A 27,139-nucleotide genomic window follows, 5' to 3' on the forward strand; every position below is an offset into this window, starting at 1 on the left:
AAAATAATGGCCAGACAACTTATACTGGCAAAAATACACTTATCCATATCATTGTCAACTTTTCGTTGTTCGTTGTGACAGCAAAAAAATAACGCAATCACATTACTAGTACTTAGGAACATTCATATCCAAACTAGCCAGTGTATCTGGCTGTTCATTGCACTCGTTGTCCGCTGCTGGCGTGGGACACATTATGTAGTAAAATATGCACAATCTGTAGCAAACATGCAACCACGTGCACTGGAGATATTCTTTTCTTTGCTTTAGTTTGCTGTCATTCCACAGGAGCTGCATATAGTTCCATCGCAGGGTCTTCTGCTTCCACGAGGCAGCTGCTTATCTTTATCTCGCTCGTTGTGTCGTTGCATGACTCTGCTTTATTGGGAGTCGTGGGGCACCGCGTGGAGCGCTCGTGATGACCACGAGTGTAGCAGCTGCTGGGGGCCAGCCATTGCAAGATATGCTGCACTCGCGTCTTGGACACCTCCCACAAACGAGTTTGCTCCATTCGAGCATGTGATCTCGGTGAATCTTTTTGGTCGCTTCTGAGCCTCATTTCGAGGTTGCACATAGATTCTTTCATGTCGTGGAGTGTACACGTATCTTGCCAGGTGCGTACATTTTGAGCTAGATTTGCAGGGATTAACTGAAAAACATAAGTGTGATTCCCTGCTGGCAGCACAGTTTCGATTTATAATCAATCTTTTTACAAGAACTGCAAACAAACAAACAAAAAAGTCTGAAAGCTTTAAGCAACAACTCTGTAATGCTGCACCAAGCACAGATGATCCAGTTCACTCAACACTATCTGTTAGATCGTCAAGCAAAAAATATGATGCATTAGTTTGGAGCATGTGTAAACTCTTTATATGAGCTTTGTACAAACTGTATTCATAAATAATCGGTACAATTCATATCACTGAAAAAAATATAAATCTTCCCTGCTTCAGATATTCTAATACATGCAATTGAATTGTAAGCTTAATGATTTTTGTTTAGGTTTATGTTTAATGAAAACTTTGACAATAGAGAGTTTTAGCCCAGCGGGTTTACGGCCAGCGGAGCGGAGCGGGCGAGCGGAGACGCGACTGCGCATGCGCACAACGCTGAGGCGGCCAGCAGTTTTACGGAGCAGCGTTTACGCCCGCTGGAAAGCACTCCCCAGCGGAGGGCATACGCAGCACGCGAGCGTGCGTAAGCACGCGCGGGCGTGTATGGGAACTGCAAGATGGCAGCCGCAAACATGAACGGCGGCAGTTCTACATCGACGGCGGCGACTGCGGCGCTGACCCGTACATTAGTATTCGGTACATTATTAACAAATAATGTACTGAGAACATGTAATATATCTTTATTCAACATTTCTTGCATTATAAAAGCAAGCGTAATTCAAATTCATTTCTCAGTAACTCCTATTCGGACCACTAGGTGGGGCAGCAGAGTGCCCTGCTCTTTACTCCGCTCGAGCGGGTGAGTGATCCGCCGGGCTAAAAATTCTTTTTTCTCGAGCCGCTCCACTGGTGCAACGGTGCAGACCGCGAGCGGAGCGAAATGTAAACCCTGCTGAGCTAAATGTCTCTAATATTAGAAGAAAAAAAAAGAAAATGGATGGTCTATGTCAGAAATCTGCTGTTTGCAGGATGGAAGCGTACTTTTAAAAGAGCCAGGGCTATCGCAAATGCAGAAAGAGTATGAGTATATTGGGTGCTTTTTTAACCCTACAAGAATTTTTTTTTTAAAATTGCCTGTGGCAGACGGCACAATTCTAGTGCTTGAGCTGGATTGCTTCAAGAGATGGAGGTGTACTTTCATGAGAAGTTGAAATACATAATTGTCGAATAACAAAATTTCACTCAATAAGCTTTTAATTGCCCATTCTATGGCATATGTTGCAAGTTTCAAATTGTACCTGTCTTGTCACCCAACGATGTGTTTTTTTTAAATTTTTTTATTTAACATACTGTTAGTCCCACTGGGACTGTTACAGGAGTGGATTTATCAGAAAGATACAGGAATACAGTACAGTAATACGCCAGTTACACATCAAGCGGGCAACAATACAAACAGTATACAGTACAGTAACAGGCCAGTTACACACAGAGTGGGCAACACAATATCAATACAGTCTGAACATGATCATCAGGTGTGGATTGTTGACAAGACTGACGAGGCTGCGAGCTCAGCGAACTTTTTCAAGAAATCCTGCGCAGTTATAGATTTATCTAGGCCGTTCCATTCTCTTATGGCTCGAGGGAAGAAGGAAAAGTAATATGTGTCGTTAGCACAAGAGTATTCATTAATCGTAAAGTCATGCTTGTGACGTGTTTGTCTAGAACGATTAAAACTAATGTAAGTAGCAGGATCCATGTTAAATTCGTTATGAATTAATTGATAAAGAAACTTGAGTCTATGGAGCGTGACGCGGCTTGATGAGGTGTCTAGGCTTGCGTAGGAAAGCAGCTCTGTAGGAGAATCAGTGCGCCGGTATCTATGGTAGATAAAACGAACAGCTTTTCGTTGAACTGATTCGAGCATGTGTACATCTTTTTGCATATATGGAAACCAGACGACGTTTGCATATTCTAAGATTGGACAGATAAGGACTTTATATGCGAGTAACTTGGTATCTGAAGTCACAAAGCACAAGGTGCGCTTAAGGAAGTATAAACTGTTCATTGCTTTTTTGGTAATGTTTTGTACTTGGGTTTTAGAGCTGAGATTATCAGAAATAATCACACCAAGGTATTTCTTTTCAGTTACTGTTCTGAGAACGCCGTAGCCAGTACCATAAGAGAAATTAAGTTTTGTTTTCCTATTTGTGACAGACATCACTACAGTTTTTTCCATATTGATTGACATTTGCCATGTATTGCACCACTTTATGACGTTGCCGAAAGCTGTGTTTAACCTTATTTGGTCTGCATGAGTGTTTATTTTTTGGTATAGCACGCAGTCATCCGCAAAGAGACGCACCTTCACATCAACGTGGTATGTTATGTCGTTTATGTATAAATTGAACAAAAATGGTGCTAGCACAGAGCCCTGCGGCACACCAGAAATGAACGGAACGATATCAGAAGCATGGTCATTCTATTGCACATATTGTCGGCGTTCCGATAAGTAGCTGGGTATCCACCTTGTGGATAGCCAGCTACTTATCGTCAAATGTCATTGCAACAACAGTGCATGAAAACCGGTGCCATCCTTGAGCGCTGGTAATTCAGAGAGGTTGGGGAGCCGAGGGCTGCTACTGCTGTCTGCTTTCACTTCACTTCACTTTGGTTTATTTCCAACACAATGTTGGGGGTCCTCGAGGCAAAAAAGTTGTTATAGACAAATTGAGGGGACCTGGGGACCATACACACAGCAGGCAAAGTGACACATTCACACAAGTAAGAGGGTCAAAAATTGAAAGGAATCTTCATGTGCAAGCAGGCACTGTCAATCCAGTGGGCGTAGTCTTTCCAGAAAACATGAAGTAAAACTAGAGAATATTGAAAAGTTGAAAAACGAGCAGTGAAAAATCAAAATAACGAGAGCTAAAGGGAACTGAACGCCAAGGGCTTTTCAAGAGAAAAGAGTTCAGATGGCAAGTGAAAGCAATGAGTACGAATGCAACTCATGTTGAAAGTTGGCGGAGAGAGAATGGAGACAGACCAAAAATTTAATAACTAAATAAAGTATAAGACGTTAAAGGTCAACTAAGAAAAAGTGAAAAATGGCTAGGGTGAAAAAAGAAACATTGGGATTAGGGATGTAAGGTTAGCTCGGTTCTGGCCAGATGGAAGAACGAAAAAATTTAGTGCTGCTGTTTACATTCGTGTCATTAGTATAACGGATAGTTGGAACAATTATGTCTGTTGGTCCACTGTGTTTAACTTGTGTGAGGTGCCGCTGTATTTTCTCTCTCGCAGAAAATATTGCCCCTCGGTTCCGTTAAGTATCCTTGACAACTCAGCATTGTGTCAGCACATAATTTTAAAAGACGCCAAAAAAAAAAGGCACTTGCAGCAGCCATACTGTTTCATACCTAGCAGGCTTTGTAAGTATTGTGGCCATAGAAGTCTTATCGCTCCACACATTTCGCAGTGCAGTTGTTTTTGACCTACGACTCTTCCTATGGAACTAACTACTTCACATTCTGTGACTACAACTTGTGGCCTTTTCTTAAAGCAACAATCTCAAGAGCCTAGCCTCACACCTTATCACATGAGCTCTTCTGCAGAACATGAAGGCTACAGACCTCAGTGTCTGACTGTAGACGTGCTGTATTTTAATAGGAGTGATTGATCTAGGCCCATGTCAATTCACTCTCTGTCGCCCCCCTCCATCCCTCTCCTCACGCGTAGGGTAGCAAACTGTTAATTAACCTTGCCTGCTATGTGTGAAACGGCATTTATATGCTCTAGCCAAAAGGGACACTAAATTTGCCCATTTGATTAGGGTGTAAAAGACGAGTGTCATCAACTTGTAGTCCTTTCAGAGGCATTGACAGCACCTTCACTGCAAAGACATGCAATGTTGAAAGCGTCAATGCGTGCTCAAAATTGTGTGCATGGGGTCTGTTCTCCCTCCACTGCACCAAGGCATTGTTTTGATTCCGCTCATGCGCGATGTGGCTGTGAACTCTTAAGTGCCTGGCAATGCGTGAAGCCATTGATTGGCCTCGCTTGAGGTTGCAGGCTGGTTGAGGGAGATATGCAGTTGCGCTACTTCCTCGAGTTGGTGCTTGTTGGTGTACATTTGCCTGCCTAGACGTTTACAGCTGTTAAAGGATGAAGTGTGCGCAAGTGCACCTTGTACTGTTGGGCTTCGTCTTTGTGGATAAGCTTCATTTCTTTTTTCTTGATGAATGAGGCAAATAATAGACAGTACTAAGCGTTACACTCAGTGATTAGGACCATAATGCGCTTTGTCTTTTATTTATCTTTTGTCTGAGGTAGACAGGTCTTAGTCACCTTTCATCTGACCCACTCTAGAATTTAGTGAAGAATGAAGTGTTGCTCGCCAAGCAAGGAAAGATGCTTTCCATATATAGCAGGCACCTAGCTTGTGTTGCTCTTTTCCGACCACAAAGCCTAGGCGCAGGGCTTAGTGCTCATGCATGGTTCAACTATGCCATGCTACACTCATTGTAGGCAAACAATAATGGATATTGCTGTACTCTCTGATGCTCCTGGCCTGGTATCCAGTGCAGGAGTATGCGGCATGGCCGTGAGGAGTGTTATTTACTTGGCAACATGCTAGCTGCACCAGTTCTGTCTAGTCGCCCTCAGCGCAGAGGCCTTTGCATCCCGTGCCACCCTAGTCCAGCCATTTATACAGGGTCGAGTGTTGCTGGATATTGGCTGTAAATAAACTGCTTCTCTTTCATTAACTTGATCGCTACTGTATTTCTTGCTGGTGCAACTTTTTGTTTCCTTTGAAGGTCCAGCGTTTGTACCAGTGCATCAGTAATTATGCAGCAACAGCTGACTAAACTAGAACTTGCAGCTCGCAGAGCTTGAGCCTAGGGTGGTCACTGCTTTTTGTGTATTCTAGAGGGGCTGCAAGTTCTTTCCAAGTGATTGAGGGTGCAAAAGGGAGCACGTTCACATGCTAGTTAATGCCATTTGGTCGGTGCGTGGTTGGGTAAATAATTGAAGAAAGCAGTCCTTTATTAGGGGACACAAACAAGAAATTATGCACACAGGTGCCAAGTGGCACCTCTAATGTCTTATATTTGGAATGGAAGTTCTGACATTCTGTATGGTGCATAGAAGAACAATCTATGCATTACTTTCAAGGTATGCCAGCTCTTGTTAAGAATGACACAGAAGGCTGACTCACGCAGAAAGTGCCAGATGTTTTTGTGCTTTGTGGCACAGGCATAGATGTCACAATTTTCATTACAAATAAACAAGCAACACATTAGGTTTGCTGGTCAGTACTCATACGCGTCATTTGCCTTAGGTACTGCAAAAAAGCGTAGTTTTCTTTTGTTACCTGAGACTGGTACATTTTTCCAATATTTCTGGCAGTTTGCTAAGGCAAGGGCTTTGATGGTGGATCAAGATTGTTGTCTATCTTTTCTGCTATTCTTGTTACGAATGTGACCCCTTCCTCTTATGCTTCAATGTACTAGAAGCAATTTCACATGATATCTTCTTTAAACAAGCCTTTCGCAATAGTTAGGTGTGCCTCCTTTCTCAAAGGTGAGGCTGCCTGATATCAGTTTCACCCGTCGCAGCTATCTGTCAAGGCTCTCAAGGGCACTCGAGAGTCCTACCAGCGAACATGACCTTATCTATCAGGGACGTGTGCCAATTGACAGCAGAGTGGCTGCCGATAAACCTCTCAGCCATGTTATCTTATGGCCACTTCAGAAATTAACACGATTGCAGGCATCAGTAAGGGTCTTGTGAGGAGCAAACAAGGAGTGCCAGCCGATATCTGACTTGAGTGAAAAGGAAAGTCTGCTGATCTCGCACAATGGAAACTTGTGAACACTGTGCCACACTGAGAGGCTACGACCAGCACGTGCAATGTGTTACTCTGCCTTTCTTTCCCCGTGCACGTGTCTTATTGTGGCCCATTTGTTGACTCTGGCTAGTCAGTGACGTCTGCTCATGAGGAACTTTGCCACCATCATCAAGTCTTTATGGCTTCTGCTGCACCGACGTCTGCTTTGGACACGAATGCCTGGACTTACAAGGGCCTGCTTATAGTGGTTGCCTGTTGTAGCTGTTTATAATGGCTGCTTGTTGTAATTAATGAAGGCAGTCTTAAGATTGTGGAGAAAACTCTGGTGTGTAGCATCCTTTCAAGTTGAGGCAGCAATGAGAGAAACAGCAGGGCACTTTTTGCAAGCTGGCTGGCTCGTCTATCAGACGTGTGCATATGTGTACAAACAGTCTTTGTGTAGAGGTTTGTCTGCTTGCTGCATTGCTTTCTATTGAGCCTCTGTTGCTGTCTGCGTTGGTTTGCGACAGCACACTTCAAAGAGCAGCATTTGGGCATGAAGCGGAGTTTCCTCCTGGGAGATTTTTTGGCACCAAACACATTTTTAAGTCAGGATTTGTACCACAAGTTCAGATGGTCATTAAGCATTTTTACATTGAAGTCCTTAAGCGGTTGCGTGATGTAGTTAGAAGAAAATGCCCCGATTCATTTATGGATCTCGGGCGAGTGGCTTGTGCGCCATGACAACGGTGCCGCTTCGGTGTCACTGAATATGTGGCACTTCCTGACAAAACTTGGGACGACCTCATCCTTCCCGCTCTCCCCACATCTTGAACCCTGTGATCTTTTACTTCCAAGGCTGAGGCGAGAGCCTAGAGAAAAGTATTTTTGAGATGCATAGGACATGAAGAGGAAAAACAATGAAAGCAAAGAGGCCCGCTAGTTTGCAGGGTTTCCAGGACTGTTTTGAGTTTAGCGCTGGGACATGTGCATTGCTTATCAGGGAGATCCCATTGAAGGTGATTAATGTTTGGCAACGCTTGATGCAATATGCAAATAAAAAAAATGTGACTATAAAATGTGGAATATCTGAAAAGAAATTTTGGGTTCCCCTTTGTACATGGCTCTTAGTTTTCCAATGTCTCTTTAAGCGAGTCCCTTGAGGGCTAAAGCAGGACTGATGCGAGTGAGTTTTTCTCTGGATTAAATGGGTCATACGAGCCAAAACAAAGAAATCCTAATGTTTTATGAAACTGGGATGAGACCTTGCAATTCTTTTTAATTGTTCCCTTGTAATTAGTAATACTTGCAGTGACTTTTTTTTTCTTCTTCCCGCTGCTGTCCCCTATTTATTGTCACTGTTTTGCTTTAGTCTTTGTGACCGTTCATCTTGTTTTTGCTTTCCTCTTCTCATCTTGCTATCTTCGACTTTGTCAATATCTTTTCAATTCTGAAGACAAGGCAGGCGTTGTGTCCCTTTTGGTGGTGGTTGCCAGTCTGCTCTTTTTCCTTCTTTTCCTCTCTGTTAACTGTTTTATACTTGCCAACTCTCCCGCATTTTTCATAAATTTTATGAATTTGGGCTCATTCTAAGATTTTACAACTGTTGGGTTATGTTTAAAAAAAATAAATTTCCTAAAAATGTTTTAAAGGTGTTTAAAGATGGAGTGGCACAAGATGCTGTATGTAATAGAGGGATACTTCCTTTGAGCTAGCTTATACAGCATAGTTACCGAAGCCGGCAAAATTGGCGATGGTAGAGTCACTAAAAAGTTCAGTGGGATAAAAAATTAATGCGTTGCTTATCACAAGTTACCACAAATCTCTGCTGTTCCAAGTCTATTTGTGTGCTGCATTTCAAGTTGAATCATTGTTAACAAAGTCCATATGTATGCTGTAAATGTGTGTGCTAAGGGCAGTTTTTGAAAGTGCATGCCATCTCCTACCATCCCCCTCCACATAGGTGCCGACTACGAAGGAGGGGGGGGGGGGGGGAGTCTCTGGGGCCTAAGCCCCCTCCGCCAGGGTTCCCCCTCCCCCTAGGCGATGTTTCTCCGGTCCATGCTAAAATGAAACTTGCCCATGTTTGTGGTCAATTAAGTGGCGCATTGAAGACACTGCCATATTGAAGGCTAAAGGTTAGGCCCTGCGCTTGTGCTGCTGTTGTGCACTGTTTCTATTGTGCAGCTGCTTCCAAACGTAAACAACTCTGTTCTTTTTGTTTTCCTTTTGTTGTTGTCATGTTCGCTGCGAGTCTCGCTAGGTTTCCGTTGTCCCCTTCCGAATGCAAGCAGTCTCCCAGATGCATATAAAAGTGGCACTCATGTGCAGCTCCTCTTCTGACCGCGTTTTTGTGGGGTCTTCCCCTACCTGGCAGCTTGCCAAATGGCTGCTGCTTACCTGTGCAGCAACCAAACAACCTGCCGCCTTTGCTGCCTTGTGCAGGGGGATGTTTCACTTGTTTCTCTTTACTGCACTTCCTACTGGTTACAACACGAAAAATAAGGGGCACACGCAAATGCCCAAGTCTCCCCTCCCCCTCTGCTTCCCATCTTAATCAATGCGTGATGACTCAAGCGCATACAGGCCTGGAAGAAGTTGTTGGGCATCGTCACGCGTCACTTACATCGTGAAAACAAACAAAGGAGGGGCCTTGAATTGATTGCATTCTCTGTGGACAGGCCAAGTGCAAGGTTGCGACAGGCTGGGTGGGTGGTTAGGGGGTTGGTCTGAGGTAAATATAGCACCTCGCCTTAACGGTTTCTGGCATCAAACAATGCCAACACAGCTGGACCAAGTGCGTATGCAATTGCGTCAGAAGTCTCTCGGCCCATTTTGAATGGCTTCCCAATTCACGTTGCTCCAAAGCATATAGGTTACTGCCCTGACCAGGGCTTTGTCAGACTGAGGCCTTTTTTTTCTGGCCCTCCCTTTTTCAACTTGTATCATCTGAAGGAAAAAAAATAACAGTCAATCAAACAACCAACCAATCATTTGACTGATGTGGACTATAGAGAAAGACATTTAGGACGGCACTTGGCATCTTTCAGATGTGTCATGCTTGCCACGATGTTTTAGTGACTGTGGCATCCTGTTGTTGAGCACAAGGTTGTGGGCTTGATTCCTTATTGTGGTGAGGTGCAGAACCACATTGCACCTAGCACTGGGTACAGAGTAAGCAACACAGGGCCATGTTCGAGATTGCTTGGCAGCCCTTGTCTATGGTGCCTCTCATAGACCCCTCATGTTGCTTTGGGATGGTAGACCCCAAAGAAATCAATAAAATGTGTGACGCTCCATGCGTCTGTAAGCCCTATGGCTATAAACATCACAAACAATTTTTTAACTATTATTCTAGCATAGTTCTGACATTGCATTGGAGAGCGAGCACGGGAGGTTCACAACCTTGGAGGGATTCAGCTTCAGGTTATTTATCCCTGACTTAGAATTTCTATAAGGAAGTCTGCAATTCCGTGTTGATCCTACCTGTGTGAAGTGTCCACAATGTGATGAGACACTCTGTGTGCATGGTAGGCACGGGTTTATAACTTGCACTAACAGTGGCACATTGTTTGAGTTACTTTGTCTTGTTCATTCATTCCTTCGGGCCTTCTGTCTCGTACTGCGCAAAATTTGTGTGTGCTAATTATTTTAAATGTTAATGGACAATTCTACAACTGTGCTCATTGCAGTAAGTGCTTCACATGTTACGTAGTAGTGATAGTGGTCTGGTGAAAAAAAAATGGAAGCACAGTGATAAGCACAGTTAAAAAAAGGCAGTGTTACCATTCTGCTTCATAGGCACAAACCCTCTTGCTAGTAATCTCGGGAAGTTTTGTAGCTTCTTAGGCTGTGCATATCCTGCCATTTCTTCTTCTCGCAACTCGACGTTGTACGGCTGCTGATGGTTCCAGTTCGTGGTGAATAAAGAAGTTGACTGAGCGCTTGATTTTTAGTGTCACTCCTTGACACTGCATTTGGCCTCAGCTAAGTGATATGAAGAGTAGTGACGCACACAATGAGGTGCGCTGAACAAATGCCGCATATTTACCATCACTCTTCTTTCCTTTGCTACAGTAAAGTAACGCTTGTAGTGTGCAAACTGGCGTAGGGAACAGATAGTGAGCTTTATTTGCCCACTCCAGAACGTCCACTTTCCATTCCTGGAATCTTGCCTTTTTTTTTTTTTGCCTACTGTGCCCTTTGCATTACCAGCGAAAACCCTTTTTGCCCTTATCGGTCAAGTAGTGCTCGACGACTACCGTTAGAGTCGTTTTGATGGCCTCAGGTGAATTCGTCTGATGGGCTTAGGTGAACTCCCTGGTTGACCTCAGTGCCCTCCCTCTTACATTTGTGCAATGAAAGAGCAGAGGCATGGATGTCAACCAGGGAGGTAGGCCAGTGCAGAAAATCCAGCTTGCTACTCCACACCAAGTGCCGCAGAGAAGGCGAGGTTGAAGAATGGAAAGGAGACACTGCACATAATACGCGCCCAAAGGCATTGGTGCAAGTCAGTATGGACCAGCGCTAAACTTGTCTGCGCAGGTTGCACAAGTCTTATCGCCTCTATAGAAGTGTAATAGTACCTTTGACGCCCTCTCCTTTGACGACTGGTGAGGATGGTATGCCAAAACAGTCAGTTCTGAAAGTAATTGTTCAATGAGGTGGGTTAGCACAGTCGGTATTTAAGAGTGTAGTAGTGGGTACTTGTGATTGACAGGTTCTCTGAATGCTTTATTCAACTGTTGGGATCATGTTGGAGCTGTGTGTGGCTGTATAAGAGATAACTGCTGAGCATATCTTTTACTCGGTAGGGTTACATAAATTTATGAGGTAAAATATTATCTTTTACTTTCAACCCCTGAATGCTTCACAGGTTTTGCTGTTTGTTGGAGTAAATCACTTGGGAAAAACCTTGTTTTGTTGCTGATGGCTCATGCATTTTGACTTATATATATATATATATATATATATATATATATATATATATATATATATATATATATATATATATATATATATATATACATCTGTATGTATACATTTATATATATAATTTTAACATGTGATTACCAGCCCTTGTATTTGAGGGCCATCTTGATGCTCTAGTGTAACTGTTGTTTCGTTTTCGTATGTTTTTTTATCAAAACACAACAGCCATCGTCCAGTCCATAACTAATCAGTGTCATTATTTTAATAGCTATATATTTACGTCATTTAAGGCGAAAGTTTGTAGGCCCTTATACAGCCATGTCGCACCTACCATAATAAATTCGCTGTCCACGCCATTCAGAATAAGTCCTTTAAGTTACCATTTGCCATGGCGCTCTTTGGCCATAACTGGCCCTTGCGCCATTAAAAACCACATATCATATATATATATATATATACATATATATATTGTGACAAAGAAGATCGGCAGGCTGAAAAGCCCCGTTGCCATCGCGTGGCTTGTACCCAGTTCGTTCGCTGGCTGTGCCCTACCTGCTGTTGCAGCATTGGTCGCTGCTTCTGCACGACCCGAATAAACCCCCTTTACAATTGGTGGAGGTGCGGGGTACAACCGGAATTCTGGAACTTTGCAACCAGACACCGGAATATATATATATATATATCCACCCATGCTCCAAATAAAAAAATTTTCATATGTAGTCACCTGTATAAATACGTTCTTGTTCTCTTGTTAAGAAAGCTTTTCTGTGATGGTAGTTAAGGCTTGAGACAGTTTGCTTGGTTTATCGGTTCTGTTATACTTAGGTGGGTGCTGTGTCAGTGTGTAGAGTTTGAGGCCTTTTCACTGGATTGCAAGAGTGTTTTTCAAAAAGTTTTGCGGCATTCCGAGGAATAACTGGTGACCTCGTTACAGTTGACAGCTTGAGGAATTGAAATCTGCTGACTTTAAGTTTTTTTTTTGTTACTGCAATAAAAAAGGCCAAATAATCTTCTGCCTAGGCATGGAACCAACATATAAAGCATGCAGTTATGCAGTACATCTACTTTTTAGCTCCATGCTCCAGCTACAAAATTGTTTGGAATTTTTCCCACTTTTCTGGATTCCATAAACTTGTGTCGGCAAATACACATGTCAATGTGTGAAGTGTGCTGTCATATAGACATTCAATCATCGAGGTACTTCAGCAGTTGGCAAATACAAAGTAAAAAGCACAAGCATTGAAGTGGCTGCAGAGTGCATGGAGCTGTGTTTCCTAACTACTTCACTTTTTCATACTGACTACTGAAATGCCTTGGGTACTTGAAGGTTTACTAAAAACAGTGCAGGCAGGAAATCTTTTGCAACACAATTCGGGCAGTGACCATCATGTTTATATAGCAACTAACTGATCAAGAAAGCAAAATTCTCAATTTTTCTTTTCTGTAGGGGCGTGCAATTATTCGAAGTTCAACCACGAATAGTCTTTGCTATGTGATTCGCATTTGATTTGAGAATGCAAAACTTCAAGTTGTCAAATATTTGTGTTTGGTTATTTATTATAATGCATTATAACACTTACTGGAGCCTTGTGGGAGCTAGGTAGACCGATGCCAGTGGGTATTGTTCTGAATTATTCTGCAGATAGGGAGCCATGGCTGTTGTGCAGAGGCATTAGTCGGAGGGTATCCATTGATGATAAAGCATATAACTCCTGCTGAATAATGTTCATTCATCCTGTAGGAATACCTTGCCTCTAGGCAAATCAAATCGATGTTTTTTGGTTTCCCCATGTTTGCATCACTCTAAAACAGTTTTGTACTGCTGTAGTATTGCATCAATCTCCTTTGATGAACAGAGCAGTACTACATGCATCTGCTGAGGTGATGTCACCTTGTACCATTACTGTGATGTGATTGTGTGCTAGGTAACTAACTGACAGTAGTTTGTCATTTACAAGGTTCTCAGGTAATTGGATGTGCACTTGCAAATGGTATTGTATGCATATGTCACAGGGTGCAACTAAACCAATTTTATCCCGCTACATCCCGTAATGCTACTCGGCCCAGAACCTTTATTTGACACCAACGCAGTCCTAAGTTTCCTGAAAGATGTTGTCCTGCATGTTTTTAGCCCCACATGTTCGTAGCGGGTCCTCTCTTCAGAGGATGCCGCTGCGATAGCTCTTTAGTATAGCACATGCCTCTAGGCCCTTGGGTTTCAAGGGCTCTGGCGAGGCAGCAGTGCTCCAAGTAATTTTACCATCCTATATATTTTTATTTTGCATCATTCCTCTACGATAGATTTTAATGTTCATAGTATTCGTCATTAGTCACCGCCATAATTTTATAGTACATAGATTTTACGCATTTACAGCGACTATTTTTAGGCCTCTTTACAGCCAAGTCACATCTTCCATAATACATCGATAACACTACCACCTGTCATGGCGCTCTTTGGCCAAACCTGGCCCTTGCGCCACAAAACACCACACATCATCATCAAACCAATTTTAACCAAATGGGTTGCACGCAAACTTTATATTTTGTTTTTCTTTAGAATTAGAAATTATATGGTACTTGATCCGATGTGCAATCTTCTTTTCTGATAGTTGTATTTGAGTTAAGAAATTTCACTGTTTTAACGCCGCTGTCTTATGATGAAGGAGGTGGAGGAGGTGGGAGAGGGGGTGCGGGCTGGTAGGTTGGTTGTTTGGCAATCTTGCTACTGCAAGATTGAAGCCAGAAATTTAACAAGGGCATACTACGTTGTCAAAAATGTCAGGCCTAGCACGACTTTGAAATGCATGCTCAATTGTGTATGAAAATGCCTTTGTATACCTCAGTTAATGCTTTCCAAGGAAAATCCAGTGTGGAACAAATAACTGGTGCAGCAGTGGCACTCTGCCAGTAACTTCGATTATATATTTGTCAAAATTGGTGCTAAACAAGGGATATCAAGAAATTTTGTATGGCTTGGTGCCAAAACAGTTGGCATATTGTATGTTGATGTTGCTCATAAAGCATCACAGCGTCACATCAAATATATGGTGCAGAACAAAGTCGGGCTGTAGTGGTTAAACAAATGCTGATGTTGTGACAGTTACAATGAGCCAATTTCTGCACCTTATGGGCACTTGAAAGCTCCAATTAGTGTCTTGTGTAAGCAATTCTACCGACTGTACATTTAAAAGATATATAAGAAGAGGAGAAAGAAAGGTTAGACAAACTGGTAGGAATTTAGCATCTTAAGTGTTCATTCTGTAAACCTGCAGTGACAAATTCATCGTGAAACAAGTTGGTGCTGTGAGTGTGCTTGGTGCTTGTGTCCGATAACAATAAGGTGCAAAGTTGGTGATATAGTGATAGACTGATTGCTCATTGATGCCGTTATTGGTAATTGGAGATCGCAGGGTGAGGCCTTCATCCTGCAGTGGACATAAATCAGGCTGAGGATGATGATGAGAACGAATCAAACTGTCTTGTGTGTCTCTTGCGACTCTTGTCAAATACACTTTGCACTATCTTTATACCTCCAAACACCATCTCCGGCCATTCATTGCATTGATTCATACCTTGTGTCATTTGCTTCTTCAAAAGATTCCTTGAGTACTTTAACTCTTATGGAAAGTGCCGCTTCTCGGTCTACAATATCAGGGCAGGGACTCTCCTTTTTCTTATCGCTGTCTGCGAGACATCGTCCTCCTGCTCCTGCGAGTGTGTACATTGCGGGGTCCTTGAGTTGCGTCACTTATCTTTAGTGGAGAACAAAGGGAATGGCTTATCTGTGCGCTCGATTCCAGAAAATATGCCTCTGTGTCGAAAGAGCCCATCGTAAGGTTGTCATCAGTGTGTGTCCTGGCTCCTGAATGCGGTGGTTGTGCCGGTTGTTGGCATGAGCTGTGCATGACCGCTGTCTGTAGTTGCCATGGAGTGCGAGTGCAGGTGGTTGTGATTCCGCAGTGTGTCTTGCTGCGCCGTGTTGCCTTTGGAGCTTTGAAGGCTGGTTGACTGTTCCTTGCAACTGGACTCCTTATTCAATAATTTCTTCAGTTCGGATTGCATTGTACTTTAGAAGGTGAGCTACTACCTCGTGGACTTTTGCAGCAGCATTTCAATTTATTGTCTGTTTCATATCACGCAGGAGAGGAGAGGACGATGGAATAGGTTAGCCATCAGATTATCATATCAATTCTTAACCATTGAATGCGTTGAGTGAAGACATTGGTCGGTAAAGAATATGAAGGATCCAAGACTGGGATAGGTAATGCAGTCGGAATGTTGACTGTGCGACTGGTTGTGTACGATTGCCAGTCCGATCAATGTAGAGGGAGTAATGAAAGAGAGCTAGTCTCATTTAATTTGTGTAGTTCATCTATGCGCTCATTTATGCATTTTGCTTTTGGACTGAAGCACTCTATTTGGGGAGTCTCGAGAAGGACGTGGTCTGAATGTGATGTGAATATACACCTGACGTGCACAGCTTCAAAGGGCCACGGGTGTACATTAAGGGGATTAGTATTTATTCAAGTAACCACCAAACGAAGCCAACTACCTTATAACAATTCTCCGCCCTGGTTTTTGTTACTTGTCATCATCATTATTTTCTGACCGTAATGCTTCTAGTTCTATGGCTTTTTTTTTTTTTTTAGCCTAGTGGGAGCCAGTCAACTTTTTGTGGTCCTGAATATCAGGTGGGTGCAAGAAATATGCTGAAAAAAAGAATGGTTATAAGGAGCAGTATGAACACGCACTAGATATTGAGTTTCTATCTAAGGAAACACAAAAACTTGGACAAAGTTTGATGGCGAGTTAAGAGGAACTATTCTAGAGAGATGATTGTGTGTGTTCAACCACTCGCATCTCTTTAGAACCTATCAGAAAATCTTATTCTTTTGTTCAGTGATGTTTTCTTAGTCTTTACTAAAGTTCCTTGACCTCAGTGGTTGCTTGCTTTATGTTCAACCGTTGCTATAATATGTGTGGTACAAGCGCCATAGCTGTGTTTCACCATCAAGGAGCCAGTGTCTGCACTTTGGCCGTGACAAATCACCTTGCTTGTCTTCCTGACGAAGGCGAATATGCAATGGCCCATTGCTGTGATATGGAGCTGAAGTGTTGCAGGCGACAGCTCACTGTTTTTTACATGTGCGACAGCACAAAACAGATGCTATACCTTAGTACAGAATATGCCAAAGAGTAACCGGCTTTCTAATTTGTAGCGGGCAAAATACCTTGGCAGCATAAAATAAGCAGATCAAACAAGGAAAGCAAGCAAGCCGTTCACAAACAATGAGGCATTGTGGCAAGCATAATTAGAGAATGTGTCGAATTGGTTGACCAGAACCAGCTATGACGCACCTCCTGGTGTGCGTAGGTGTGCATTGGTTTTTATTGAGACTTTTGAAAACAGCATATTGATTGCAGAGCAAACATGAAGTATCTGATATTCTTCTGGCATCTTACTTGAGCATGAAGAGAAGGTGAGTTTGGCAGGTCATGTATTGCATACACATATAGCTAGAGATTTATTGGAGTAACAAAATGGAGAAACACATTCTTGGCCCATGGACTAATGCTGCCTGTGCATCTCGTGCAATGAAGGCACTTTACACTGGTCCCATTGAGACACGTTAGTTTGTTGAGTGTTGCAGTGTGTGTTGTGTATGTGGCATAACTGTCTCATGCACTGTGCATATCATTTAATTTTCATAAAACCCACATAGAGTTTCATGCTAGGCACTGATGCCATGCAAACCTCTCCAGGATTCATTAAAGAGCCCATTAATTTCCTTTGTTCATTCTTTGCCTACATCTTTGAGTGGTGCGAAAAAGACATATGAAGTTGAGCAGAGTTAAATGAATTGCAGTGCCTTATTTCTAAGTGCAAGAAAGCATGTTGTCAGAAGCCATGGTTGTCATTGTCATCTTTCTGTCATTGTAATGTAATTGTTGCCTAAAGTTGGCCATTTTGCACATGCGATCCTTTCTTTGGGCGCTAACAAATGCCACTGGCTTTTCTTTGTTCTCATATTGTGCACCACTGAAATGCGGCACCTGCAACACTGCTGGTGGTGCTCCTTCATGGCAGCTTTCCGAGACACTGTTAGAGCAATGCTAAAGTTTGCTGTCGCTTTCACTGCTTTGCCTTCTGACAGAGCTGCTAATATTCTTGTGGGAAACCATGTCTGTGGTGTGGTCAAAATCTCAAAAGAGGCCGTGGTCCAGTATGTGTGTCCTATCTGCTAGCCATCGACTGCATTTATTGCCTCCATAGGCATTATTTAAAAGCTGTCAATAAGAAAATTGTACATTTACCAGCGACGTAGCTGTGCCGAGATAGTTTAAATAATATATACTAATCGACATTTAAGGCTTCATTTAAATAGTCTCCGTACCCCATTTAAGTGGCCTCCATTATAGTGCACGTGCAGTGTGCTTTGAAACTTGGTCACCACAACTTGGTGATTTCCCATCGGCCTTTATAAAGAAATGTGAAGGAAGGTAAGATTGAATCACCAGTTCATTGCACTGGTCCCTCAAGGATGTGCTGAATGGCATGTTGTTGTGCCTCTTTCACAGAATTGATGGGATCAGCGGCAGATCAGAGAGACCGCCAGAGCAGCACGTCTGGACGCCCAACCACCTGCGCCTGAGTAACAAGTCGTACGCTCTGCAACGCCCCATGGCAAAATTGGTCCTCCTGCAGCAGCTCGGAATATCAGTGCCTGAAATCTACAGCAGCAAGAACCTAGAGCAGCAGCACGCGCTAGTCATTTCCTCCTCACCTGCCCTGTGCACGCAGCCACAATCCAAACTCGAACCCCTCCAGTGTAGTGCAGAGACCACCCCCCTGCCTAGTGAGTGCAAAACCCACCTGACACCCGTGGCCCCAGTTGTAACAACACTCTTGCCCCCGTGTGTCGCACCAGCATGTCTGTGGACACAGAGCCCAAGTCTCAGGTGCCTTCTGGCCAGCAACTGCTAGACCAGCGTTGTTCGGTGCAGTCTTCATCTTCGTCGTCATCGTCGTCGGGCGATGGTCGCTGCCGCCGTGCCACGCTACCGGACGGTGGCTGGGGCTGGGTGGTCGTGTTTGCCTCCTTCATGATCAACCTAATCGCCGACGGTGTCTCCATGTCGTTCGGCATCCTCTTCGTCGACCTCATCGACTACTTCGAACAAAGCAAGGGCAAGACAGCTTGGGTGGGCTCTCTCTACCTGAGCATGCCACTTCTCACGGGCCCCATCGCGTCATCACTGACCGACCGCTATGGCTGCCGGCGCGTCTGCATCGTGGGCTCACTTCTAGCTGCCAGTGGCTTTGTGGCTTCCTACGTTGGCACGTCCCTCGAGTTTCTTTTTCTCACGTTCAGCGTGTCTGGCTTCGGCCTGGCCCTCTGCTACGTAACGTCCATCGTAAGCGTTGCCTACTACTTTGAGAGGCGACGGTCACTAGCCACTGGTCTTGCTGTCTGCGGCACAGGCATTGGAACGTTCGTCTTCGCTCCTCTAACCATCCGCCTGCTCGAAACATATGCCTGGCAGGGAACGCTGCTCATTCTGGCCGGCTTTTTTCTCAACATGGTGCTTTCTGGTGCCCTCATGAGAGACCTCGACCTCTTTGGCGATGACGACGAAGATGAGAACGGCACAGACACTCACGAGAAGACGACCCTGCCCGCTGCCGGAGGAAGTGACCAAAGGCTCTGCAGCTCGCTCATTCAGCTTCCGACGTACATCACGGACCAGCGCGGTGCGCCCCTGGACGTGTTGTCCGAGAACTACAACAAGGAGAAGGGCCACCTGAACTCACTTCTGGTACAGCACCCCAATATCTGGAACACCATCGACCCTAGCTCGACCATCAAGAGCATGCCACCCAACTTTGTGCTTCCACCTTCAAAGGCCAGTGCCGCGACTGGCCCGACAGCGAACGCCCTGGGATGCCGCGACGGGCCGAACGGCTGGGGTGGCGAGCGCCGTCTGCAGCAGCGGGCTGACTCGGCGTGCCTGCGTAACATGCGGCTCCAGCGGGGCAGCCTCACATACCGCGGTGCCATGCTTAACATCCGCCGCTATCGGCTCCGAGCATCGAGCTGCCCCGACATCTACCGCAACAGCATGTTGACCATCAGTGGAGAGGACAAGGTGAGTGGAAGCCATGTTTTCGTTTTGCTTCACTTATCGGGGTCTTTAAGACCGCAATAAAGCACTTGTCCTTGTATGTCTTTTTGTCCTCTGATGTTCCTTCAGGCTTCCAAGTTTACTAGTGAGGGAATGTCAGCTTGCCCAGTCTCAAGTCGTGCCCTGTAGCACACAACAGCTAAAAAGGGCTTACAGTAAGAAAATCAATTATTTAATTAAAGCCTGGAAGCATTACATCATTCAGGGACAACCAGCGAGGTAGTACAACTTAAGGTAAAAGAGAATATCACTAGAATAAGAAAGGTGCAGTAAACATAAATGGCACTTGTGTTAATGAAATGCAGAACAGCAGGAGTTGCAGGAAGATAACTGATACATTACAGGGGTAATTGGAGATTGTTAGGAGAGGCCTTCATCCTGCAGTGAACATGAGTTAGGCTGGTGATCACAGTAATGATCAGCTCCTAGACAGTAGTTATGCTCAGCTGCTCAAAACTTTTTCCTCGGCATTATTGATCTTAGTGTCTGGCCACATTATCATGGGTAATGATATAGTTACATATATAATGCTTATAGCTTTAGGTTAAGCATGCCCACAAGCGTTTGTTGAGAAATGCTAGGGCATCTAATATATACTAGTATACAATAAAACAATTGGAAGGCATTATTTTTAAAATATATTTCCCATCTTAAAATTTTTAGCTACAGTTGTGTCACCCAGCTGTGTGAATTGACCTGACAATATTTTCAATTCATACAACAGTGGCCTGCAATTTGATTCAGTGTTTCTGGCTTTTCTGAAAGCATTTTACATTGTGTCTAGTTGTTCTACTATTACAGAAGACGACCTTGCTAGGGTTCTAGTAATTTTCTTTGATACAACTATCATAGTTGTATCACTAGAAAGCAGCCTGTTGTGAATGGCAGGTATGTCTTACTCGTATGTTGATATCGTTTTCATTGTATTTCAAAGCTCAGTTTTAGAGCCTTTTCTTATGCAAATCATTTCCCTGAATTCATTACATCCAACATAAAGCTGCATGCCAGTGATTGTGCTACCTATAAATGTATGGATGTAGCCTGTGACATTGATGTTTCAGTGTATGATCTTGATAGTAAGCTATTGGCTGCAGCAAACGGGCAGTGTGTTTATATGTAAAGAAGCACTCTTATGATGATTTTATCTAAAAATGTAGATAGTTCATGTCATGTTATAGCGTGTTTGGTAATCTACTTGACTGCTTTAATTTTAGTAGCTTTGTACGTGTGCTTTTTCTAGAATATGATGAAATAAATGCATTAATTATGTTGGTCATGAATCTGACAGTGTGCATATTAAACGCAATTCATGATGTTAAAAGTCTGCCCAAAATGCCTTGCGGCCTTTGGTACATCAATGCACATTCAATATTTCATTATGCCCTTGTTAGACTACATTCAAAACCATGCTACATACTTCATCAGTAGCATTTATGATTCAACAGCCAATGCTATAAGCATTAATAAGAACCACATTTTGTTGAAAACCCTCTTCAGTAGAGAACAAACAAGTCAGTAGCTTTTCATCCCATCTCTACTCGTTAAACTAGCGTGGACAAAAATTCTTTTGTTACAGTCCCATGCTTTATTTCCCAGAGAATGGACCACATAAAAATGCTATAAGCTGTTGCACACAAGTTCCTACAAACACATTTTTCCTTTTAACAATTTTTGAAGGAAGTGGTTTAGACACTAGTATCATCAGCACTCATGTGAACACATCTTGCTGTGTTTCGGGTCTTTTATACGATGTAATTTCTTTTGAATAAATGCTGGAAAAAATAGTGGCAGCTAGTGCTATACTGCATCTCCAAATGGATTTGTTGAATAGTCTAATGTTGCATGCACGGCGAATTGGTTTGTTCAATTTGTTAATGTATAATGATTAAAATTCAGTAACTCAAACCTGAATCATTGACGTTGGTGCATGTTTTGACATTGCAGAAATGAAGCTGGATAATAACACAGTCATATCCACTTAGCGAAACCCATGATTAGAATGGGTTTTGAGAATATTCGCCTCCAAAATATTGAAAAAAAAAGTGCATTCACATTCTCCATTACTTCTTTCAGTCCTGTATAAGTGACTATACAATTTGAACTTAGCATGCATTGGTCATCTTCCCTGGTCTTATTTCCACGCTCTCTCTAGGAGTAAGGTTGTTCAAAGTTTGCTGCCAAAATTCAAAGGCACAGTACATAAGAGAGACTAAATGTATTTTTTTGTGTGTTCAGAATGTAGCAAAGTGGGCACAGAAATAATTCCCATGGCAATTCATTGCTACAACCCACAGAAAAAAAAAAAATTCCAGAAAAGGCCCATTTTTTGTGAGTCTTCAAAAGTTTAATCTGTCATACTTTGTTTGTGTAGTTGGCTTGTGCAATAAACTGAGTTTATATTATTTCCACATAAGTAATCGTATGAGTAAGGTGTGCTTAGAAGCAGTTACTTTTTAGGCTCTTTCAAAGTCAAAATATTGTGTCATAGCCCATGGTGCATTTTTCACTATGTTCCAGTTAAGATTTTCTCACTCTGAAACTGGAGGACTTATGCTGCAAAGTAAGCTACCGTGTGTACTCGTGTAAAGGCCACAGGTTTTATTCCCGAGATTTGGGGTGAAGATCGGGGGTGCAGCCATTACACGGAGAAAAGGTTTTTTTTTTTCATAAATATTTTCGGTGGTATTTGCCTTTATTGAACTACTATTGAACTTGCTGTACTGGCTCTGGCTATTCTTGGCTGTTCCCGTAGCACGTCACCTTCTGGTTGGAATAAGTGGTGACACCCCACAGACCAGCAGCTGCTGCCTTGTTTTGCCACCGACTAAAAAAGAAACACTTCGGAATTCTCACACCGCAGAACAGATAACACTGCTAACCTTCTCAGAAGTTGGGGGTGCAGCTTATACACGGGTAATTCATAAACATATTTTTTGCTGATATTTTTTTATGAAGTTCTCGATGCGGCTTTTACACGGGTTCGACCATTACACGAGCATATACAATCATTTAGATTTATGGAATAATTTTGCTATCTTGTTTGAAAATTTTGTTGAAATTCAGTTGAAATCAAGATATAGGTGGGACACACTCCTGCGATTATTGTCCTTATCTGAACGCACCTCTCGAGTGTTGTGCTCTCTCGCCAAGCTGCCAACCACTGTGCCCCTCAAACACGATGCAGACGTGCCAGTGGCTGAGCGACTTGAAGGAGGTGCTGCAGGACTCTATGGACGTTAGGCTGTTCCTCAACGGCCGCTACACGCTACTGTGCATCTCCAACTTCCTGCTCAACGCGTGCGTTGACAACCCCTACATGTACCTGCCTGACAGCGCCATCCAGCTGGGTGTTGACAAGGACCGGGCCTCCTACCTCATCTCCTTCATTGGCATCCTCAACACCTTTGGCGTGGTGAGTCGATGGCACGGATCACTTGTCGGGTCTCTTTAATTTACCCACTTCTTAAAATAGTGTGTGTGTTGTACTATGCAATCAAGACGTTACTGTCCACAGTGCTGACATTAGAGTACTTTTGTTAAGAGCACCATGAAAAAAAAAAAGGATAATTCTTTTCTGATCTGCTGATGGTTCTCCTCATCCTTCATAGTGCAGTTTTGACAACAAGCATAATGTTAGTACAGATAGCATAAATAACAAGATATACTGCCTACAGTCGGTAGGCTTTATCTTTTTGTTTTAAATGTGAGAAGTGTCATCAAAATTAATGCATTGGATGCTGAGAAGCATTGATTTCTTTGTTCCTATGTGTCGCCGACCGTTTATTCGGACCTCACGGGGACTGCGGAAATCTCCAAATAAAGAGGTGTGCAAAAAAGCAAATTAAGAAAAAAAAAAGAAATCCTTTATTTCCACGCATTTATTCGGGCTCGGCAGTAGGCTTGAAGAAATCATGAATGCGCCGTTGCATGCTGTTCCCTTTACGTGCAATCAGATAAGCCTGAATCTCGGAAAGGGTCGTACAGTCACTATAGGCGGCTGAAAGCACAGTCACTGCTTGTACACGCTCCGCATGCAACGGCAGCGTAGCACATGGTGCGTCATCTTCCGACTCGGGAGTCATCGTCTGGCGGTGCAGCAGAAACCTGACGAATGATCTTGCCATCGTCGAGTTCTGCGCATGTCAGTACTGCAGTGTCAACAGCTGTGAAACTGTCACATGAGACGGTGTCCGGAATCGCAATGCAACCACTGCGCAGGTCTCGGCAGAACATTTTCGGTGTCAGTAGGGAGCACATTGGAAGGCGACAAAACCTAGGCCTCCCGGCACCCGCTTCCCGGATTCCCCAGCGCATTCTAAGCGGGCACTGTCGGTGCCATTAGACGCTTGACGCGATGTTTCCGTATGCTGCGTTGGTTCACCACAACCTCGACACCGCACACAACGCAAACATCACCATGCCGTCACGCTGACACCTGTCGCACAAACAAAAAATGTGGCCTACTCGCAGCGTCGTGCACGAAGAAACAAATTGGCTGGTGGATTGTCTTGACATGGCTTACTAAGCTGAGACCGGAACTGCTGTGGCCACGAACCAGGCAGAAACGATGATGGATGAGCGGGGATTTGCTGTAGCGCCACTTCATGGGGCAGCGAGGAGGCTCCGTTCAAAACAAAAATGGCATTCAGCAAGTCGAACCATGCACCGGTCAGAGTCGGTGCATGGTGCTCTCGATCGAGTTGGCTCAAGGAGTGTCTGAAAAATCAGACGAGAGGTTGCAAGGTGTCCGAACTTTCAGCAGTTGTTATACATTATAGTCTATGGGGAGAATGGCAGTTCCGCGAAGCAGACCGAATAACCAAGCATGTCCGAATTTTTGGAGTCCGAAAAATTAGTCGGCGACTGTATTGGCACTTGAAGGCAAAGGCTTTCTGTTGATTTCGCTAGTTGTGCAGACTGTCTGACGGATTGCTTGGTAGGTCATGTCTTGTTGCTGACTGCTCCAAAAAGCAAGCTTCACAGCTGCTCTTCTTTGCCCCTGTTTGCCGAGTACAGCCTGCACTCTGTTTATGAAAGGACTAACCTACAGATAACGTACTGATACTGCCTTTTTGGCATATCTACTCATAACGACTACTATATGGGAAAGATATCCTCCCGATAGTCAGTGTGGTTATTTATTATGGCAGCACTCTTCACCAAGTGTTTGAACAGACTGTATGCTAACCGTAAATGTGAAGTGTAAATTTTCACACTTCTGGTTATCTTTGACTTGCATGTGTGCCAATTTGATGCATGCTGGAAAGTAGAGCTCAGCACGAGGGTAGGAGTTTCTTTTTTTTTAAGTTTGTTTCTTTTTATGGTTTCCCTCCCCCCTTTTTTTGTGCACTGTGCAATGCGTATTGCAGTCTCCCCATTGTACCTTTTGTTTTTGGTAAGTTGTGCATATTCAGCATTGACGTTGCGCATTAGTTATGACAATTTTTCCATGCTGCTTGTGTGACACAGGTTCGGTCATATTTCCATCACTGCCTGACATTTTTCCAGTGATGGCAGGCAACCGAGGTGTTGTGGCTGGAGGCCACTTTGCATATCTTCACGTTGTTGTGCTGCTGCGGGGGCTTCCAGTTGAATTAGTGAGAAGGATATTTAGATGTGATGCAAATCTTGGGTGTCACGTTTATTATTACTTTTCTCCCTGTTAATTTTTGCTGCTGCAGCATAAGTTTTTAAGGATATGTCTCTGGTGGTCCGGTCCTTGCTGGTTTCTTCTGGCTGCCTTTGATATATGCTTGGTTCTGTGGCTTCGAGCCTCATGGCCACGAGAAAATTTAGCTGTTGAATTGTCTTTGGTTTCCTACCCTTGTTTTTGGTCCAGGCAGTGTCGCTTTCTGCCACATGTTCACCTGACTCTTGCCTCTGCACCGAATGTTGTGTAAATAGGAGTGTCCCCTGTGCATGACTCCTCTGCCTAAACCTTTGGCTTGTCTGTACTGAAATTTCAAATAGGGGTGGAATTTCACTGTGGATGTAGTTAAATACCATGTTGGGACCATTGCTTGCTTATTTTGTGTTGAGTAAATGAAAAGTAGGCAGTCCTGCAGCTGGTGTCTATAATGGTCATTCTAGCACATGTTGTGTCCAGTTAAGGGCATTTGGAAAACTTACGTCTACTTCTATCTTGTTTTCTGTCAGCTAAGGCACTACCATGTGATGCTTGCCCACATGGCTCTCGCACAGGCTTGCGATCACTTTAAGGCGGGTGCATGCAAATTGTCAATACTGCCGCGCGTCCGTCTTTATTCTTTTCTCTTTCTTTTTTTTCTCTTTGTGAGGCATGTAAGGACTGACGGAATTAGTCTAGAGATCTAACATTTGATTACTGCAAGTTTCTCACTTGTTTCATTTCCGTGACGAATGCGTATAACTGAGCTTGCTTGTGGGCGCTTATGCGGCATGCCTCGCTTTCGCTGTGGCCACGTGTTCCTGCGACTGTATTCTCTGATGAGCCACATCACTTTTACTCTTCTGGCTCTTCTTCATTGCTTTGGGTGTGGACCGGAGACTGCTACACCATTGCCTTTGCTGGAATGGCTGGAATGCTGGAATGAAATGGAATGTTTCAAAATACAAGTCCTTGTTGCCTCAAACCTATTTAAGACAATAAATAAGCTGTGTGAATATTATGACATTTTGTTTAAAAATTGTGCCAATTTATCTGTGGATTTAACCATGAACGATGTGTAAAACTGCACGGATAAATTTTTTTCTTGCTTTATTGTTATGTAAAAAGTAATTTCCTTGTTTTTTTTTTCTCAAAATAAATCGCTCTAAAGAACTTGAAATCTGTAACACAAGAAAATGTTAACCTCAAAGGGTTAAGTTGGACCCAGAAAGGCTGCCAATAGCACAGATATAATTGCAGTGTAATAGGACACGACACAAAGTGAAGGAGGGGCCGGGACAAGAGTCTCACTTGCAACTGCGCTCTTTCCTCCCCTTGTCCGACTTGACCTTGTTTCGCTTCCTACTACGCTACATTAAGTGTTCACCCATCTGCAGGGATGCCAGACATGTGCAAGATATGTGGGAATGCAGTGGTTGTGGCCTCTGTCACAGTAATGGCAAAACAAGGTGTACACATACCCTAAGTATTGTAGGAAGATAAGGACTTGCAGGAAACTGCACAGAGTATCATCCTGTCGCTGTGTCAAGGGTGCAACGGAAACTCGTCTGGTCAGGTATCATATTAGGTAAAAGACAAAGGCTTCTCGACACTGAACAAGTCGGAAGTCAATTCATGTTCCAGCACTGTGGACAAGGAACCCCTGTTTGGGTTCCAAAACGTCAATGAACTTTTGACTTGGCCAGTGTCCAGAAGCCTTTGTGATTTTTCTAATCCTATCGCCTAGAATTTTTTTAGTACACCCATCAAATAAAATTACGCTACTTTGATGTATTTATTGACAGTCCCTCATAATTTGTGACTGAAGGGATCAATTGCAATGCACAGGGAGCTCCCACTGAAAAAGTCTGCAATGCATCACATTCTGTTTACGGAACATTGGGTATGTCAACTAGCTCATTCTCGAGCCCTCAAATTTTAGTAAGAGAATAACAC

At 43.5% G+C, this 27,139-nt stretch overlaps 1 protein-coding gene across 2 annotated transcripts in view; it reads left to right on the forward strand.

Annotated features, from left to right (window-relative positions):
- The window catches only part of LOC139048706 (monocarboxylate transporter 12-like), a 79,426-nt gene that overhangs the window by 14,439 nt on the left and 37,848 nt on the right, over positions 1–27,139 (forward strand). For both annotated transcript variants that reach the window (XM_070523201.1, XM_070523202.1), the window contains exons 2-3: positions 17,953–19,521; positions 22,742–22,969. In XM_070523201.1, coding sequence (XP_070379302.1) covers positions 18,304–19,521; positions 22,742–22,969 — 1,446 coding nt within the window. In that variant the 5' untranslated portion in view covers positions 17,953–18,303. The remainder of the gene's footprint in view (positions 1–17,952; positions 19,522–22,741; positions 22,970–27,139) is intronic.

Source organism: Dermacentor albipictus, chromosome 8, assembly GCF_038994185.2.
Source record: "Dermacentor albipictus isolate Rhodes 1998 colony chromosome 8, USDA_Dalb.pri_finalv2, whole genome shotgun sequence".
NCBI classification, from domain to species: Eukaryota; Metazoa; Arthropoda; class Arachnida; order Ixodida; family Ixodidae; genus Dermacentor; species Dermacentor albipictus.